Raw genomic sequence first — 18,070 nt, 5'->3', positions numbered from 1 at the left:
GGAAAAGTGGGAAATAATGCAAAAGAAATTCATGCATCTACAAAACCAGTTTGACCAAACTGTAAAAGAAAACCAGGCTTTAAAGCAAGAACTAATAAAGCAAAGCCAAAACACCAAGAAATTAGAAGAGAACATAAAATATCTCACCGACAAGGTGATAGATCTGGAAAATAGAGGGAGAAGAGAAAATTTAAGAATAATTGGACTCCCAGAAAAGCCAGAAATAAACACCAAACTGGACATGGTGATACAAGATATAATCAAAGAAAATTGCCCAGAGATTCTAGAACAAGGGGGCAATACAGCCACTGACAGAGCTCACAGAACACCTTCTACACTAAACCCCCAAAAGACAACTCCCAGGAATGTAATTGCCAAATTCCAAAGCTATCAAACAAAAGAAAAAATCCTACAGGAAGCCAGAAAAAGACAATTTAGATATAAAGGAATGCCAATCAGGGTCACACAAGACCTTGCAAGTTCTACTCTGAATGATCGTAAGGCATGGAACATGATCTTCAGAAAGGCAAGAGAGCTGGGTCTCCAACCAAGAATCAGCTACCCAGCAAAACTGACTATATACTTCCAGGGGAAAGTATGGGCATTCAACAAAATAGAAGACTTCCAACTTTTTGCAAAGAAAAGACCAGAGCTCTGTGGAAAGTTTGATACCGAAAATCAAAGAGCAAGGAATACCTGAAAAGGTAAATATTAAGGAAAGGGGAAAAATGTTATCTTCTTCTTTTACTCAAACTCTCTTCTATAAGGACCACATTTATATCAATCTATGTATGCTAATATGTGGGGAAAATGTAATGTATAAATAGGGGGTAAAGAAAGACCAAATAGAATAATCGTTCTCACACAAAGATTCACATGGGAAGGGGAGGGGAAGAAAACTCCTATAAGAAGGAGAGGAAGAGAGGGGGGGGGGGGGGTTTACTTAAACCTCAATCTCAGGGAAATCAACTCTGAGAGGGAAAAACATCCAGATCCATTGGGATCTTGAATTCTATTTTACCCAACAAGGGTAAGGAGAAGGGAAAACCAAGGGGGGGAGGGGGAGAGGGAGAGGGAGAACAAAAAGGGAGGGAAAGAGAGGGGGGAGGGGGAGGGAAGAAAAAGGGAGGGACTAAAAAGGGAAACATCAAGGGAGGGGACAAGGGGCACTGATTCAAAGTAAATCACTGGACTAAAAGGTAGAGCCGAAGAAGAAAAGGTTAGAATTAGGGAAGGCAATCAAAATGCCAGGGAGTCCACAAATGACAATCATAACTTTGAATGTGAATGGGATGAACTCACCCATAAAACGTAGACGAATAGCAGAATGGATTAGAATCCAAAACCCTACCATATGTTGTCTTCAAGAAACACACATGAGGCGGGTTGACACCCACAAGGTCAGAATTAAAGGATGGAGTAAGACCTTCTGGGCCTCAACTGATAGAAAGAAGGCAGGAGTGGTAATCATGATATCTGATAAAGCCAATGCAAAAATAGACCTGATCAAAAGGGATAGGGAAGGTAATTATATTTTGTTAAAAGGGACTCTAGACAACGAGGAAATATCATTAATCAACATGTATGCACCAAATAATATAGCACCCAAATTTCTAATGGAGAAACTAGGCGAATTGAAGGAAGAAATAGACAATAAAACCATACTAGTGGGAGACTTAAACCAACCATTATCAAATTTAGATAAATGAAATCAAAAAATAAATAAGAAAGAGGTAAAAGAAGTGAATGAAATCTTAGAAAAATTAGAATTAATAGACATATGGAGAAAAATAAATAGGGATAAAAAGGAATACACCTTCTTCTCAGCACCACATGGCACATTCACAAAAATTGACCATACATTAGGTCACAGAAAGATTTAAACTTAGGACTTCCAGGCTGCATGTCCAGTGCTCTACCCACTATATTACCTTGCTACCTAAAAATAAACTCAGGCTTCATTAATAGAAATATAATATCCAGAATCTGGGAAGTGGTAGTTCCTCTGGGCTCTGCCTTGATTAGACTGTACCTGAAGTTCTTTCTTTTGCTTTGGAAATCTGGCACATAGTAGATACTGAATAAATACTTTTTGATTGATTGATGAATTACATTGACATATTGGGTTGTATTAAGATGAGGACCCATAAAATAGTGGTCATTCTGCTTCATGAAAATTAGTTGAAACAACTGGTTATCTTTACCTGGAGAAGAGAAGATGTATCTGGCTATGGGACATAACAGACATTTTCAAATAATTGCAATGGTTTTATGTGGGAAAAGAGTCAGTTTTGTTCTGCTTATCCAAAGAGGGAAGAACTAAGAAGAAAGGAAAGAAACAAAGGGATGGGTTTAGTTTAAATGTGTTGGAAAATGAAAGTGGTGGTGAAAAGTGGAATGAGTTGCTTTATTGTAGTCTGTCTCACTGAAAGTCTTCAAAGAGGGGTAAGATGATTGTTATAGAGTAGTTTTCTCTTCAGGCATTGAGATGAGCCTTGGATTTGGATGGGATCTGAATTTCTTTCCAACTTCAATCTCTTGTGATTCTGTGAAAATCATGCCATGTGCAAAAATATTTATAGCTGCACTCTTTCTGGTGGCAAAAATTAGAAAGTGAGGTGATGCCATTCAATTGGAGGAAAGGTTGAACAAATTGTGGTATCTGTTGGTGATGAAATACTATTGTGCCTAAAAGAAGAATGAGCTGGAGGAATTCCGTGTGAACAGGCAAAACCTCCAGGATTTGATGCAGAGTGAAAGAAACAGAACCAGGAGAATCTTATACACAGAGATGGATACACTGTGGCACAATTGAATTAATGGACTTCTCTACTAGCCTCAATGCAATGATCAGGAGAAAGATCACTATCCACATTCAGAGCAAGAACTGTGGGAGTAAAAGCACAGAAGAAAAACAACTGCATGATGACATGGGTTGATGGGGATATGTTTGGGAATGTAGACACTAAAAGATCACCCTAGTGCAAACATCAATAATATGGAAATAGGTCTTGATCAATGACACATGAAAAACCTAGTGGAATTGTGTGTTAGCTATGGGAGGGAGTGGAGGGAAGGAAGGGAAAGAAAAATGAATCTTGTAACCATGGAAAAATACTCTAAATTAATTAAATAAATAAAATTAAAAAAAAAAGAAAAAAAAGTATCATTGGGGGACAGGTTTCATAGGTTTCACCAGTCTGGCAAAGGGATCTATGACATAAAAAATGGTTAAAAACCCTTGGCACAAGTAGTCTTTTTAAATCATCAATGTCTACCAAAGGTATGATATTTAGAAATGAAAGCTAAACTTCAGAACTTAATAATTGGTTAAGATCATACCTAAAAATGGAACTTGGATTTCTGTAAAATATAGGAGTTATATAGCCAGGAACGGAATGTGACTAAGAAAAGCTGGTAAGAGGAGATATCTGACATCTTGCAAATCTAATCAAGATAGCTTCAAAATATTGTAGGATCATAGGATTTAAAGCTAAAAGGATCTTAGAGATCATTGAGTTTTGGTCTCACTTTACAAACAAAGAAAGTGAGGGCCAGAAATATTAAGTAAATTGCTTAAGGGGTCACAAAGGAAAGAAGGGTCAAGGCTCTAAGTCCTTTCCTTTTGAGGCAGCAAGGTGGGACAGTGGATAGAGAATCAGGCCTGTAGTTAGGTGATCCTAGGTTCAAATCTGGCATCAGACACTTCCTAGCTATGTGACCCTGATCAAGGCACTTAACTTCATTTGCTAAGATAGTAAGGATTCTAAAAAAAAAAATGGGAGAAAAAACTGTGTATCAACCAACTTAGACATCACTGAAGAAAGCTACTGTGAAGAACAAAAACACTCAGAAGTCAACAACAGACAAAAGCCAAGGAATGGAGTGTCATAAAACCCATGGCCTTACTCAGACATCTATACACAAATGTACAAATATAGCTCTACCAGACCTGGGGGAAGTCAAACTGGAGATTCTAACAGGAGTCAAATCTGATCTCATGGATATCAACAAGATTGGGTAGGATGAGATTCATGCCCACAATATATCTTTGGAAGGACATCTTATTGTAAAAGGGATGGGGGTAGAACCCTAACACATATACACACATGTGAGGAAATCCAGGAATGAGAGCAGAGAAGCATAGAATGAGTCAGAATTAGAATTGGAAACCTAAGTGATATTACCATAGTAATGTATTACAGAAGAAATAGAAGAGTTGGGGAAACATTCGAACCTGGATGGAGTATAATAGTGATAGGAGACTGCAATTATCTGGACATCTACTAGCATTCTCTCAGCCTAAAGTAGAATATCTAGTAACTTTTTGCCTTAGGGTTCAGAAAAAAGATAAGGTTCCATGCATTAAAATTCTATAAGGGAAATCAAATGAAGAGGGACAAAAGCTTTTGCAAATGAAAATCTGAAGACACAAAGAGAAATGATTCCAATGAGAACAAAAGTAGAATTATCAGAAGAGATGGATGTTGATGAATAAGGAACTTTTCAATCAACTTAGATTTTTGGAAGACATGTAATATAGATGGAAGCTAGGAAAGGCGACAGGATTGATAAAAACATGTGGTAGCACAGTCTTGTAAGATCAGCAGTGCTAATGCACAGTCAACAGGTTAGTGAAGATAACAGCTTCCTTTCTTTTTTTCCCTCCTTAAACCAAACAGAAGGTGATGGGGAGAGGGAGGGGTTAAAGAGAGCATAGAACCAATGTTCAGTTAAATGGGCCAATAATAACAGAGAGGAGGTAGCGATTTTTATTTTGCATGGGGGGTGGGGGGGTTGTTTGTTCCTTTCAAAGAGAATGATCTTTGGACTTGGAAAGAACAGAACAGAAATAGCAAGGATCTGATAATCCTATAAGCTCCTGGCTACTCCAAATAGATTCAAGCACAAAACCCAGATGAATTATACTCTAGGGGAAGTATTTGGTAGATATCTATGGGAGCACTTTGTGATCCTTGAGGTTATGGAGATTGGGAAAGTTGCCAAAAGATTGGAGAAAGGTTAATGTACTGATTTTCAAGAAAGGGAGAATGGAATCTGCAAACTATCAGTCATTGAGCTTGACTTCAATTTCTGGAAACATTCTAGAATATATTATTAAAAGTACACTGAACAAATATTTTGTGAAAAACCAGAAAAGCATAAATAGTAGGCATGGTTTCTGCAAGGTTATGCCAGACTAACCTTGTTTTCTAGCATCTAACCTAATAGACTGGTTGATGCTACAGAGCTCACTTAAGATTTTAGCCAAGGGTTTGATAAACAATTTTAAGAAAATGGAGATTAAGAAAATGGAGAGACACAGATTAGAAAATAGGTGGATTTCAAATTGGTCTTTGACTGTATTGAGTCATTGTTCGGGACCTAAAAATTTCATTCTGCTATATTCTTCCCTGGTAATGCTACAGTTAAAATAGTGTGTTCAGTTCTGGGAGCCACATTGTAGAAAAGACATAAAAAAGTTGGAGGGTGCCCAAACTCCAAGCACTTATTTACACTTGCTATGTGCCAGGCAAATGCTCAGTGTTGGGAATATGAGGCAAGATAAAGGTTAGGTGATAGGCCTCTCTTGACTTGGGGTCATAGAATCAGATGAAGCACGTTTAGCAGGAAGATTTAGGGGAACAGATAATTAGAGCCTGAACAGATCTTCATGTATTTACAGTGTTATGTACAAGAGAACATTTAGTAAGATACATTTTGAGGGACAGCGAGGTGGTTTAGTAGATATAGCCAGGCCTAGTAGTTGGGAAGATTCAGGCTCAAATATGGCCTCAAACACTTCCTATGTAAAGATAATTTTAGGATTGTGACTTAAAATCTAGATTTAATTGGTCACCAAGGGAAATCTCAAATAAAATACACAAGTCAGTCTAGAAATTTATGGTAATTTAATTCATATAGAGGGAAGGAATTTGAGAAGGAGGGTACAGGAGTTCTCCTGCCTGGCTTCTGCCAGGGGGAGTTTAAAATCCCTGCCTCTAGGTCTCTGAAGAAGATTAGAGGCTTCTAAGAGGATAAAGTTGGGAAGTAAAGGAGGAAAACTCAGCCAGAAACTCACCACCGAACCGGACAATAACTTGTAGCTATGCTAAGATGCCAAAAAGCCCAGGACTCTGTCACCAGCCAACTCTCCACTGCCAGAAAGGTACTTGAAAGAGGAAGTGAGCCAAATATACAGACCTTTCACTCTTGTGTCTCTTCCTCTAAATGCCCATTCTTTTTAGTTCTCATCTTCTTTGATTATATCTTTAGTGACTTAACACTTCTTTGTTAAGTTCACCTTTTGTGAGTTACATAACCTTTTTGTGATTAATTTAACCTTTATAGTTACTTAACACCTTTTTGTATTAAGATCTTAAAATAGACTTAAAGTTCTAGCTTCACTATAAGGTAAGAGTTAAGTACTTTCATTGTTCAATCAGGAGATTACAACTTTATCTTCCTCTAAAGTACAGTCTAAGTAGGGTGGAGTAATTTAACGTTCATAATCCCCCCTGATTTTGTTAGACTAAGTATATTCATTGTTAAAAATCAGGAAATAGCTAAATCCAAACTTCACACCTGGTTATGTGACCCTGGGCAAGCCACTTAAGCCCAATTACCTAGTCCTTACTGCTCTTCTACCTCAGAACCAATACTCAATATCAATTACAAGATAAAAAGTTAAAAAAAATTATTTTGCATAATTCCAGAGTACAGAACAAGAAATGAAGATGAACATTTAAGCTTTATGCAATGAACAACTTCCTAACAATTAAAGGGATATCCAGAGGTGGATTCTTCCTTAATGGAGGTCCAAGGATGGATGACTATTTGTCACCGATAAAGTGATTTTTTTACCTCAGTATGAGTTGGGTCAGATGGCATTTGTGGTGTCAGATCTTGTGCAAACTGTGAGGATTAGGAACTCATTATTCTCAGTTAGACATACCATTTTTATACAGTTTTATAAATACCTTTAAATTGAGCTTAAATTTGTTTTCCTGTAATTTCCACCTATGGCTCAAAATCCTGCCTTCTGGGGTGAAGTAAAACAAATCCAATCCTGATTCTTGCATGTCAGCTCTTAAAAGTACTTTCAAGATAAGCTTTTAGGTATCCCCTATCTACACAAGGTTACACATCTCATATTTTTTAAACCAGTTCTTAAATTCCAGTCTCCAGGCTTCTTCCATCATCCTGGCCAACCTCCAGCTTCTCAAAATCCCCTGGAGAATGTGATGCCCACATCATTGAGCTTTTTTCTGACCAGTATAAACTGACTTATATCCCCCCTTGCTCTGGACAATGTCTCTCTTCATCAGTTTAAAATCAAATTGCTTATTTTGGCTACTACATCACATTGCTGACTTTTAGTGTAAGATTCATTAAAACCAAACTCTTTCAAACAACTATTTTCTAGCTACGCCTTTTCCATTTTGTGCTTGTGTGATTGATCATTTGAATACAAGTTTAAGACACACCTTTATTAAAATTCAATTAATTAGCTTCAGTCTGTCCAGATGGTAACCCAATGTTTGGTTAGCCCCCACAGCTTTTTGTCACCTACAAATATGCTAATTATGTTATTACAGAAATCACTGACTCTAAAAATGGTGTGCCATCAATATATTCTTCTATCCTCACAAGCAAGATTAGTACTGGTTCCTGAAAGGATTCCTCTATTCATCAGAATACAAACGCTATATTAAGTGGCCATGTTCCCAGCAGCTAGAGTAAACTAACAAAAGCTGCCTCCATCATTTCTATTAAATTGGCATTTTGATGTTAATCACTATTTGTAAAAGTTCAATGACAAACTAATTTTTAAAATGATTAATGAAGAGAAGCAGTCTTTTAACATAAGGCACAGAAAACAACACATCAGTTTAAAAAAAATATTTAATGCTGCCCAAAACGTATAAAAATACAATAAGAATGGCAGAACATTACAAAGTAGTCTCTCCTAATTTGTTCCTTTCACATCTTTCTACAATTCTTACAAGCATTTAAAAAACACTAAACAATACATCAAATTTATAAGTTTTGCAAAGTCTTCTTGCTGGTGGGTGCTCTTTGTCCCCTGGATGTATAGTTTACGTTGTAAACAGATAACTGTGAGGCACTCTAGAGATTTATCAAACCTCACTTTGATTCCCGGAGAGGGCTTCAGATCTTGCTTTGCATGTCAATGGTTCAAAATTTATAGCTTCAGAACATTCACAGATCATGGAGATTTAGGTGTCAGTCAGTCTTGGCCTACAATATAATACAAAACAAAGTCACCAATTTGGTACAAATATGACCCCCTCCTCCCACATGGATACATACAAACATAGGACTTACAAGGAACTGAAAAAAAGGGCAACAAAAAAGTGTTCCAACATTCCACATTCAATAATCAGACTAATAGTTCCAGATGTCGCTGGTAAAATTACTCGTCATCTCTCTTAGCCAGAAAATGTTGGTGCTATAAAGTGTTCATATTAAAGCACTGTAATTTAAATTCCTCTTTGCAAAATACTTCCTAAAAAAAACTTGGGAAAAAGCCCATCCTTTCCAATTCCTCTCCAAATCACATCCTGGTCTCCATGACATATTATGGTCAGGTAGACTTTGTAAAATTAGGTCCCTTGAGTAGCTTTTATCACGATTAGTATTTACCTTATTTCCTAATACTCTGGGGTTTAATATGTAATGCTAATCCAATAGTAGTGTTATCAGTAGGAGTTGTAAAAGATTTCTGTTTTTTAAACTGTTTAGTTTAGGATTAAAAAAAAAAAAACTATTGCCTTTGCTTCTCTTTGGCAAACAATATCAATGACAATCATATAGAATCTGAATTTCTAAAGTCACAGGTATTATTTCTATATGAATTGTTAGTGTAGTTAGACAGTCAAAAAATAACTGAGATATTTATTATGCTTAATATGAAGGCTAAAATAAGCACAAGAACTAAAACCAGAATGTTATAGTATTGATAAATGAAATGACTTTCAAGATAATTATTGGAACCAGACCTATGATTTTAATGGCAAAGGAAACTTTCATTTGAGGAAGCTTACTCTACAATGTAGAATGGCATTTTCTCTGCAACATAGAGTTTAACAGTCAGTCAGGAGACATTTATTAATTGCCTAGTATGTGCCAGGTACTATGATATCCGAGTACCTGTGTACCTTGAGGACACAAAAAGCTGACTTCAGAATGGAGATGATTGTGAATTGGCTTGGGTACCACAGCCAGTTAGAGGCAGACTGAAACCAAGTTTTCCTGAATTCAATATTGGCTCCCTATCGAGTATACAATGCTGCTACTCATTTCAAGATCAAACTTTTCTATTTTTTCACAAATGTGCAGACTATTCAGCTTTATTCAGGCTATTGTTTATGCCTGCAAAACAAAACCAAACAAAACAAAAAAACAACCCAAATATTTCTCCCTATAGATTCTCTAAATATATGAAGAGCACCACACTCGCAATCTGACCAATCAAAACCCCCATATTTTAAGATCTATTTCCCTCTGACTATCTACTCCTTTTTTTTTCCTAAACTTAAGCATCTACAATTTTGTATCATAATTGGAAAGTGTCCTTCATTTTGCTGTTCACACTTGGCCAGAGACAAGTCTTTAATGGAAACTTTCTAATCTTTAAACTGTTGATTATAAGTTAACATTTTGGATGATTGATGATTAATAGATGTATCTCCCACGAATCCTCAATAGCTAAGATGACAGGAAAAGACAAGGCCCATTAGCTGTAAATAACTTATACTGATTTCCCATGCAGCCACCAAATGCTCTGATACAAAGATACAAAAATAAAAGAATTATGTTAAATGAACTTTTTGATTCAGTGATCACTGTAATGGTGGACAAGTTGGTTGGATTGTTTGTTTTCTGTAAAAAATTACTATTTGGGCCAGTTTGAATTTCAACAGATAGTGCTAAAATGGCCTGTGGTTCACTCTTGATTCAGTTCAAATCTCTAAGTTTAAATATTCCATGCAGGTATCTATGAAATTCATAGCCATCTGGCAGAAACATTATGGCAAATATAGAGGTCATTAAAACCAACTTTAGATCCATTCTTTTTTTTTTCTATTGGTATATTGTAGGGAGGGAGAATTCTGCAAGATGAAATAAAAGTTAGGTGGGTTATCAAGTTTTTAAGATATATTATTTGCAAGAAAGACAAAGCACATTTCTTGTCAATTTTTATTTAAGTTACTATTTTGTTTCTCAAACTAAACTAAATGTGGTTAGTGTTTGAGATACTTGGATAAAGCATTTATGCAAGACATTTATTTTTCATCCACCTTCTATAAGATGGAATATCATAGCAACTTAATACACTAATGGAAAATCCTGCTTTCTGGTTTAAATCTGAAAAAAGAGAAAGCCAAATCTTACAGAGGGGCAAAGTGAGCAAAGCTCACATTGTAATGACAGCAAAGTTGTCTTGTATAGGAAAACAAAACTATTCTTTCTTTCCTGAGTCAAAGATAAGGCATCTTAAGGTTTTCCATGGTGGGGTTAAGAAATGAACAGAATTATTATTATGAATATTGCATAAATATTGTCAAGCTAGAGATTTGAGATACAATGAGAAAATCAATCACCATTTTCTTGAAACATGTAAACAGCTATAATGACTAAGTTCTTCAAATCTTCGATTCCATACCAGATGTAAAACCAGATTCCTGATTAGTATAACTGAATTTAAAAGATAGTGTTTTAAAATTCTGAATGGTACTGGGTGTTCCAAGTCTGATGATGGATAAGGAACACTTTGAGGTTTTTCATAATTGAGTTATCAGGGATAATACCAAAGCCTCTTGGACAAAGTTTATTATATGACTCAATGACTACACTGAAAAATGCAACTGATTAGTGGAAAATAAAACATACCATAGGAAAAGAATAAAAAATGACAGTGAAAAACAGAATTCTCTTCAAAGGAGAATAAAAATATTTCAAGAATCCAAATTGCAAAGAGGACACTATCTGGAGACTATAAAAAGAAAAGCCCTTTGGAGTATTACTTTGAGTAGTCCTTAGAAGCAATGTAACTGTTGAAGATGGAAAAGTATTGCTGCTGAGGAAGGGCTCAAAACATGTACAATTTTCAAGTAAATCATTCTAGGAAAGAACAATGAAAGGAATTTGAAAGAACTTAAACTCCCTTGATTATTCACTAATTTGATGGGCAAATGCTAAACACATAGTAGGCATTCAATAAATACCTGATCAATTGAGTTGCCCTATTAAACCAGAAGTTGATGAGACAGTACACAAAATAAATACTAAAATATTATCATCAGTTACATTCGTGCACTTGAATATAATAGCCCTGCCAATCCTCCACTTTGTCCTTGGCAACACAGCTACTTGTGAAGAAATTATTTCCAAATAAAGGTACACAAACAAATAGCAAAATCAAGCAACAAAACTGTAAGGAAAAAACACAAATGAATGTTTTCTTTAGTCCACAATAAAAGAATATTCAATAGGTATCCAGATATTTGAATTTTAAGTCAAGAAGACTTGGTTCTCTATTGTTTAATTTTATAGGCTAGAAACAAAAATGGCCTGTTGCATGCACATTAATCTAAATTTTTTTTCCTAAAGGTAAAATATGGCTATCTTTATCCTATTATTTAAATGTAAAAACAAAAACAAAAATTAAAAGAAAAACACATCCCAAAACAAAAAACAAACCCACCCTAAATACTAAAGATATGAAATACTACTATGATTGCTACATGTTTAATAATATAGATCTGGTTTTCATGAATACACACCTCTGTTAAGTCCAAACTGGCAGTACTTGCAACACCTGGGGTCAGGAACAAAAAGCAGAATCCACCAACCAGTTAGATACAATCTATGAGATTATATTGACTGCTCATTCTGCACTATTTGGAAATGAAGTTGTAGCTAACCCTTTGGATAACCCAGGAGCTTTTCTCTTCTGCCTAAGTAGCCCCATATTATTCTCTACTCAACCGACTATCTCTAGGCAGGCTTAGATGTAAGTAGAGGTGGTGAAATTTGATTTATATAACTCCAACTCCTGCAAGAGCACATCATAGGAAGTATTAGTCCTAAAAAATGATATTTGGCTCATTTTAGGCTTTCATTTCGAAAAACATTCATAAATTTCTCTTAAGGGAAATTACAAATTACAGGTGTTCAGAGTGCAGTAGCATAGCTTAGCTACTGATGTGTCCTTTCTAACTTCCTACAAAGTGATGAGTACTTTGGAAATGCATTCACTTATGTGAATTTAAAATTCCTAGTGAACAGTAAAGATAATTGTGAATCTCACCAGAACCTCAGGTTACAATCTGGGATCATTATAAAGCATACATTTAGACAGATAAAAATGCTTCTCTCAAGAGTTTTCTGAGAATGTTTTGACTAATCCTTGAATGTCATTCTAGGAATTAACAGCAGAAGTAGCTCAATATGCAGAAGAGTCAGAGGAGGATTTCTCTCAAAATGTTAGGCCTCACTCAAGCTGGTCAATGATGCTGAAAGCAAACAAGTAATTATTGCAAAAAGTGAAGCACTCTATTGTACAAACTACTTTTATAATCTAGTTTTAAAAAGTCAGTGCAGATTTATTAAAAACATTATTCAGGACATCAAAGGACAAAAATAGTACAAATTAAGAAAAATGACCAAATAGACCCTAGATATTATGTAATAAAAACCTCTACATGAGAGAACTTTTATCTTGTAATTAAGTAGATAATCTGAATAGCATAGGGGTTTGCACATAATAAATAAACACTTAATAAACGCCTGGCTAGACTTTACTAACCATTGTCATTTCCTTTCCTTTCTCCTGGTCATCCTTTGGTAGAAAAGCTACAGAGCAACTAAATGGACTAGGACACACACATAAAGAGAAGCTAGAGGCAAAACATGTGGATTATTCTCCAAACCTTCTGAATATGTAATGAAGATAACTGTAATTTGTGTTACCAGAATATTTGACATACCACACTTTACTTTCATAAAAACTCACTAATTTGGAACATGGTTGTTGTTCTAAATAGATTGGACACTCCAAAATAGAATGAACTGCATTTTATATGAGTAGCAAAATGCATAAAGAATGTAACAATAATTAGCAATCATTTGGCAGAAAGTAGGCTTTGATAAAATTTATTATCACTTCACTTGCCCTAGCCAAAGGAAAAAAACTACTGACTTGCAATAGAGATGTGGTACTGAAGGGTTCAGCAAAAGAGGTGGGATGGTCATATAGTGAGAATGCAGGTTAACACATCTAGCCTGAGCATTGGACTGAGATTAACAAAAACATTAAGAGAGCAAAAGGAAGTTTCCATTATGTTGGATTAATCCTCTATGGCAGACTTATTATAAATGTATTGACAACAACTACACAAGGCATGACTGGGGAGAGATCAGCACCAGTGCGGGAAGAATCCACATTGATGAAATTTCACATGGATCCACTTGATCACTTTCTGATTAGGCCAAACACTATGACCAAGAATGGATAGAAAAGCACCCAAATGCAAAAAAATTGGAAAACAGTAAATTGCCATTCTGAGAAACAAATAAATGAAACCATGGTTTATTCCCTTTACTCCTTTAAGCTAAGGAACCAATTCTAGCTAAACAAAATTGAACTATACAATTAACTTACTAGAACTCTGTCAACAAATTAATAATAGGTCTCAGATATATTAATTATAAAAAATGAGATGTCCATCTTGAATTGCAAACTTCTAGCTTAGGTTATAAACTTCTAGATGACAATGGTTCATCAATTTAGAGCTAAAGGGAACATTGGATCTCATGAAATTCAACATCTTCATTTTCCAAGTGAAGAAAAGTAAGGCCTAAAAATGTCAAGTAACTTGCGGAAGGTCATAAAAGTAGAAAGTATCTGAGCTAGAAATAAAACCTAGGTTCTCCAACACTAAATCTAACATTTTTTCCCACTAAAACATACTGATAATGTCTGTATAATTCTTCATCAAATAAATGCTTCTGAATGATGATGGACCAATTTCTAAAGAATCCAAAACAATACTATAAACTTTTATGAATTTATATACAAAATTAGCAAATGCCCCACATACAATCTAACAATATTTCTTAAAAGTCCTGGACTATTGCTTACTCAACACTATTCTCCAGGACTTCCAAAATAAAATGTAAACATCCTCCAGGACAATGTCACTCTTTTTAAGGGCCCACTAGTGAGTTTCTACCACACCAGTTCTTACAAAGACAATGTTCAACAGAGTAAATACCACAAGGAAGAATGAAAAGCAGAGTTTAAATAGAGGCAAATAAATACCCCAGAACTGTGAGTTGCTTCAAAATAAAGGACAATGGAAATAGTGAAGGCATGGATTATGAAACACTTAAATAGATTAAGGGATATTGTCTTTTTAGCACTAACTATATACAGGCTCATGTAGACTAAGCGTTGGAAGATAGCTTTCAGACTATCTGGTCTAAAACCCTTCATTTTGCAGATGAGGAAACTGAGGTAGGAGAGGAATATGACATGTCCAAGATCCAAGACTTTGACTTCAAATGCAGTGCTTTACCCACTCCACCATGGAAGTGTTATAAAAATTTTTCTTTCAACAGATCTAATTCCAGCTGGTTGATTAAATCTAAGATAGTAGTAACCTGAGTTCAAATATATTTTGCAAACATTGAATCCAAAGGAGAAAAACAAACCACCTTGGAAAGCAGGGAATAAACTTTAAGTTTGGATAATGTTCTGAAATGTATGGTCTTGACACCAGAACAGATGTAATGCAAAAATGAATATGAAATGCCCTCTGGCTATCTCTTTACTAAAAGGTTAAAGAAAACAATACCAAATTAGGACACAGGCACAAGTTAAAAAAAACATATTTAATAAGTAGCTGTACCACCTACAATCTATATTAAGTACTTTCAATGTTATTTAACACTTTCAACAATTTAAACCAAAACATTTTAACTGCTTATCTATACTATCTATATTTTTCAGAAAATTCCAAATATTAAAACTGAAAGTCAATAAAATACAGACAAGTTAAAAGTTGAATGGAATGTTGGAACTTTAATAAAACTAGCACTCTGAAGAGCACTCTAAACTCTGAACACAGCTTCTATTAAAACAATGTGCTTTTAAAAGTCAAATGTTTTTATTTTTTCAACAATCTCAATAAAGAATCTAAAGGGACACGGTCAGGCTGCAAAATTAACCTTTTAACCAAATATTTTAGAGAACTTTAAAATTCATATGGGAACATACAAATTTAAGCCAAATGTTCACATTTCACTCAGTTTGGGAAAATGAGTTGTGGCTAATATTTTATGGTGTATTATCATTGAAATTCTCATGAAAAACTTTTAAGAGTATTAGAAAAATAAATTTTATAAGAGCCGTACATTTTGGATTAAGAGTTACCTGACAGTGTCCCTAATAAGCAGCATTCTTCTTTTCTTTCTTTTCTTAATTGCTTTTGGTTTATTTTTCAGTATGGGAAATAGCAAAACACAATGGAATGCAAAATATACAATAAAAATTGCTTTGTCAAACTTAGTCACTCATACCAAATCTCTGGTAATAATGAAAATTTATATGGGTACATCTAATTAAATACACAAATCAGAACACTCAGGTCCAAAATAAAATTATTTTTTGGTAACATCTTTTCAAACTGGGCTTTTTTCAAAAGTACAGTTAACTACAAAAGGAGATTAAATAAGCAGTTATAAAATATATTTATCCTAAGAATATAAAATGTTGATGCCCATGTTGAGAATACATTACACATTTTGCACATCTTTAAGGATCATCTGTTTTAATGTAGATAAAACCACAAGGTTTATTGCTTGTATCAGATGTGTGAATTAAAACCTAGACAACCTACACAGATATATATATAATATATATATATCCCTCTGGCCAAGAGTTTTTTCAGCTTAATTTGGTAAAATGTAAGTTTTTAACTGTATCAACATATTAGCAAAAAAAAAAACTTTTCTTGAAAACAAACATTAACATCTTTATTTTATATAGCAGTTTACAATTTGGTTTTCAGAAGTACCTGCAGGTCAAAGTCCTGAGATGCTGACTTGTGAATGATTTCCATCACTTATCTGGTTGGTGTCTATTCTACTACGCCATTTTCAGGTACAGGTAGGGTGTTGCTGCTAAGAGACAAAGCCCTAGCAAGTAACTGCTGCAGCAACTGAATCAACTACTAGTGCAGAAGCTTGCTGTGCAAATTAAGGCTTTATTTGTAAGGAATGCTGTCGAAAATACATTGTCCAGCAAGCAAAAGCGCCAACCAAAATGATTGTACCAAACCCGATCTTAGTGAGAATAGGTTTCCAATATAACCACCTTTTTCTTTTTCGTTCAGTCTCACTTAGCCTCTGTTTCATCTGCTGCACCTTTTGAGCTGTATTAGCTTTTCTGTCCTCTCGGTATCTCTTCCGAACAGCACTACAAACAAACAAATAAATACATAAGTAACAAGTCATTTGGATTTTACTACCTACTAGAGGCAAAGGAAACAGAAGAAAACCTCTTCTCCCCACTAAAAAATCTTAAGACAAAGCTTTTACTTGCTGAGGTGACTTTTGTAGAGAGAGTGTGTTCTTTTTTCTAATCTAGTCAGAGGAACAGAAGTTTAAGGACAAGAAAAAAGGACTTTCATCATCATCATCTGGCAGATTTAGCTTTATGAATTTTATATGTCTAGTTGACATTCTCCATTTGGTTCTAAATTAGGTTGATGTTTTTTTAAACCCTTACCTTCTGTCTTAGAATTAAGACTATGTATTGGTTCAAAGGCTAAGGGTTAGACAATTGTGATTATAAAAGTAACTTGCAACGGTCACCAGTTAGAAAGTGTTTGAGGTTAAATCTGAACCCAGGATCTCCGATCTCCAGGCCTGACTGCCAATCCTCTGAGCCACTTACCTACCCTATCCCTCGCAAACTAGTTTTAATAAAAACTCTTTAATTTAAAGCTACCCTGTGAGAGAATCTGGGCAAAGTAAATATTTTCTTTCCTCAAAATTATTACACATCACAATGATGGACACAGTCTTGCAGGGTATCCATGTCCCATTTATCAACACTGGCTTTGCCTGAGGTCCACTTCCCTTTCCTACGGTCTAGTCTTCTGACTTTCTGTCCTAGAGTAGATGTCACTTTATGTAGTTTCTCATTGGGTTTCTTGATAATTTTTCAGTCTCATGCAATCTTCAGTACTTTGCTGAGGGATGTGGGCATCCTGGATATTCTGTCCCCATCAAGCTGCCATCTTGGGCTGTTACAATGAAACACTTAAAAAGAATCTAATATATATGAAAACCACTTGTATTATGAAGAGGGAATAATTCAAATTTATACAGTATTTATATAAAGCACTTTCCAAAAATGATCCTGAGATAAGTAATAGAAATATTTAAACTTCTCTTTACAAGTGAAAAAACAGGCTCAGAAGTGATTTGTTCATGGTTACATATTTATTAATAAATATAACCCATGGCACTTGAACACAAGTCTTCAGTTCCTAAATGTAGTCCTCATTTCACTGTACTATGCTGCCTTGTCTCATGAATTCATTTTTTATCCCATAAGCAATGAGTAATCAATCAAGGTATTTCAACATAATGATAATAATCACGAACACTTACATAGACTTAAGATTTGCACCTTGTAAACCTATCTCATTCCATCCAGAAAGGTGACAAATATCAAATATAACTATAGGAATAAGAAATTAACACTGAAATAGGATGGATTGAATACATTAAAAAGTTGAGAGAGCACAGATTCAGGATTGAGGTGATGAGAATTTGGTCTATAATGGTAGCAACTGTAAAAATGGAGAGTTGAACCCCAGACTTCAATCCCCAGAAGTCCTTGGCAGTTCCCAGATTTCCTTGTATCCATACTCTTTGTGAAAATACTTACAGATGAGTATCCCAAACTTGGCTCCTATTTTCTAGTCCCTTTTCTGTCTTTCATAGTTTGGCAAACTTTCTGTAGTCCTGG

The 18,070-nt window shown here is 35.0% G+C and overlaps 1 protein-coding gene across 6 annotated transcripts in view; it reads right to left on the bottom strand.

The window, feature by feature from the left end:
• Positions 1–7,887: 7,887 nt before the first annotated feature.
• PTPN2 (protein tyrosine phosphatase non-receptor type 2) overlaps positions 7,888–18,070 on the bottom strand; it is a 107,846-nt gene continuing 97,663 nt past the window's right edge. For 4 of the 6 annotated variants that reach the window (XM_007487740.3, XM_007487743.3, XM_007487744.3 and 1 more), the window contains one exon: positions 14,904–16,507. In XM_007487740.3, the coding sequence (XP_007487802.1) occupies positions 16,288–16,507 (220 nt within the window). In that variant the 3' untranslated portion in view covers positions 14,904–16,287. Of the gene's footprint in view, positions 8,263–11,810; positions 11,846–14,903; positions 16,508–18,070 lie in introns of those variants that run through there. The other 2 variants (XM_007487741.3, XM_007487742.3) reach the window with 2 other exon arrangements.

The sequence above is a fragment of the Monodelphis domestica genome, chromosome 3, assembly GCF_027887165.1.
Source record: "Monodelphis domestica isolate mMonDom1 chromosome 3, mMonDom1.pri, whole genome shotgun sequence".
In the NCBI taxonomy this organism is placed as follows: domain Eukaryota; kingdom Metazoa; phylum Chordata; class Mammalia; order Didelphimorphia; family Didelphidae; genus Monodelphis; species Monodelphis domestica.
This window is presented reverse-complemented; position numbering and strand designations above follow the sequence as displayed.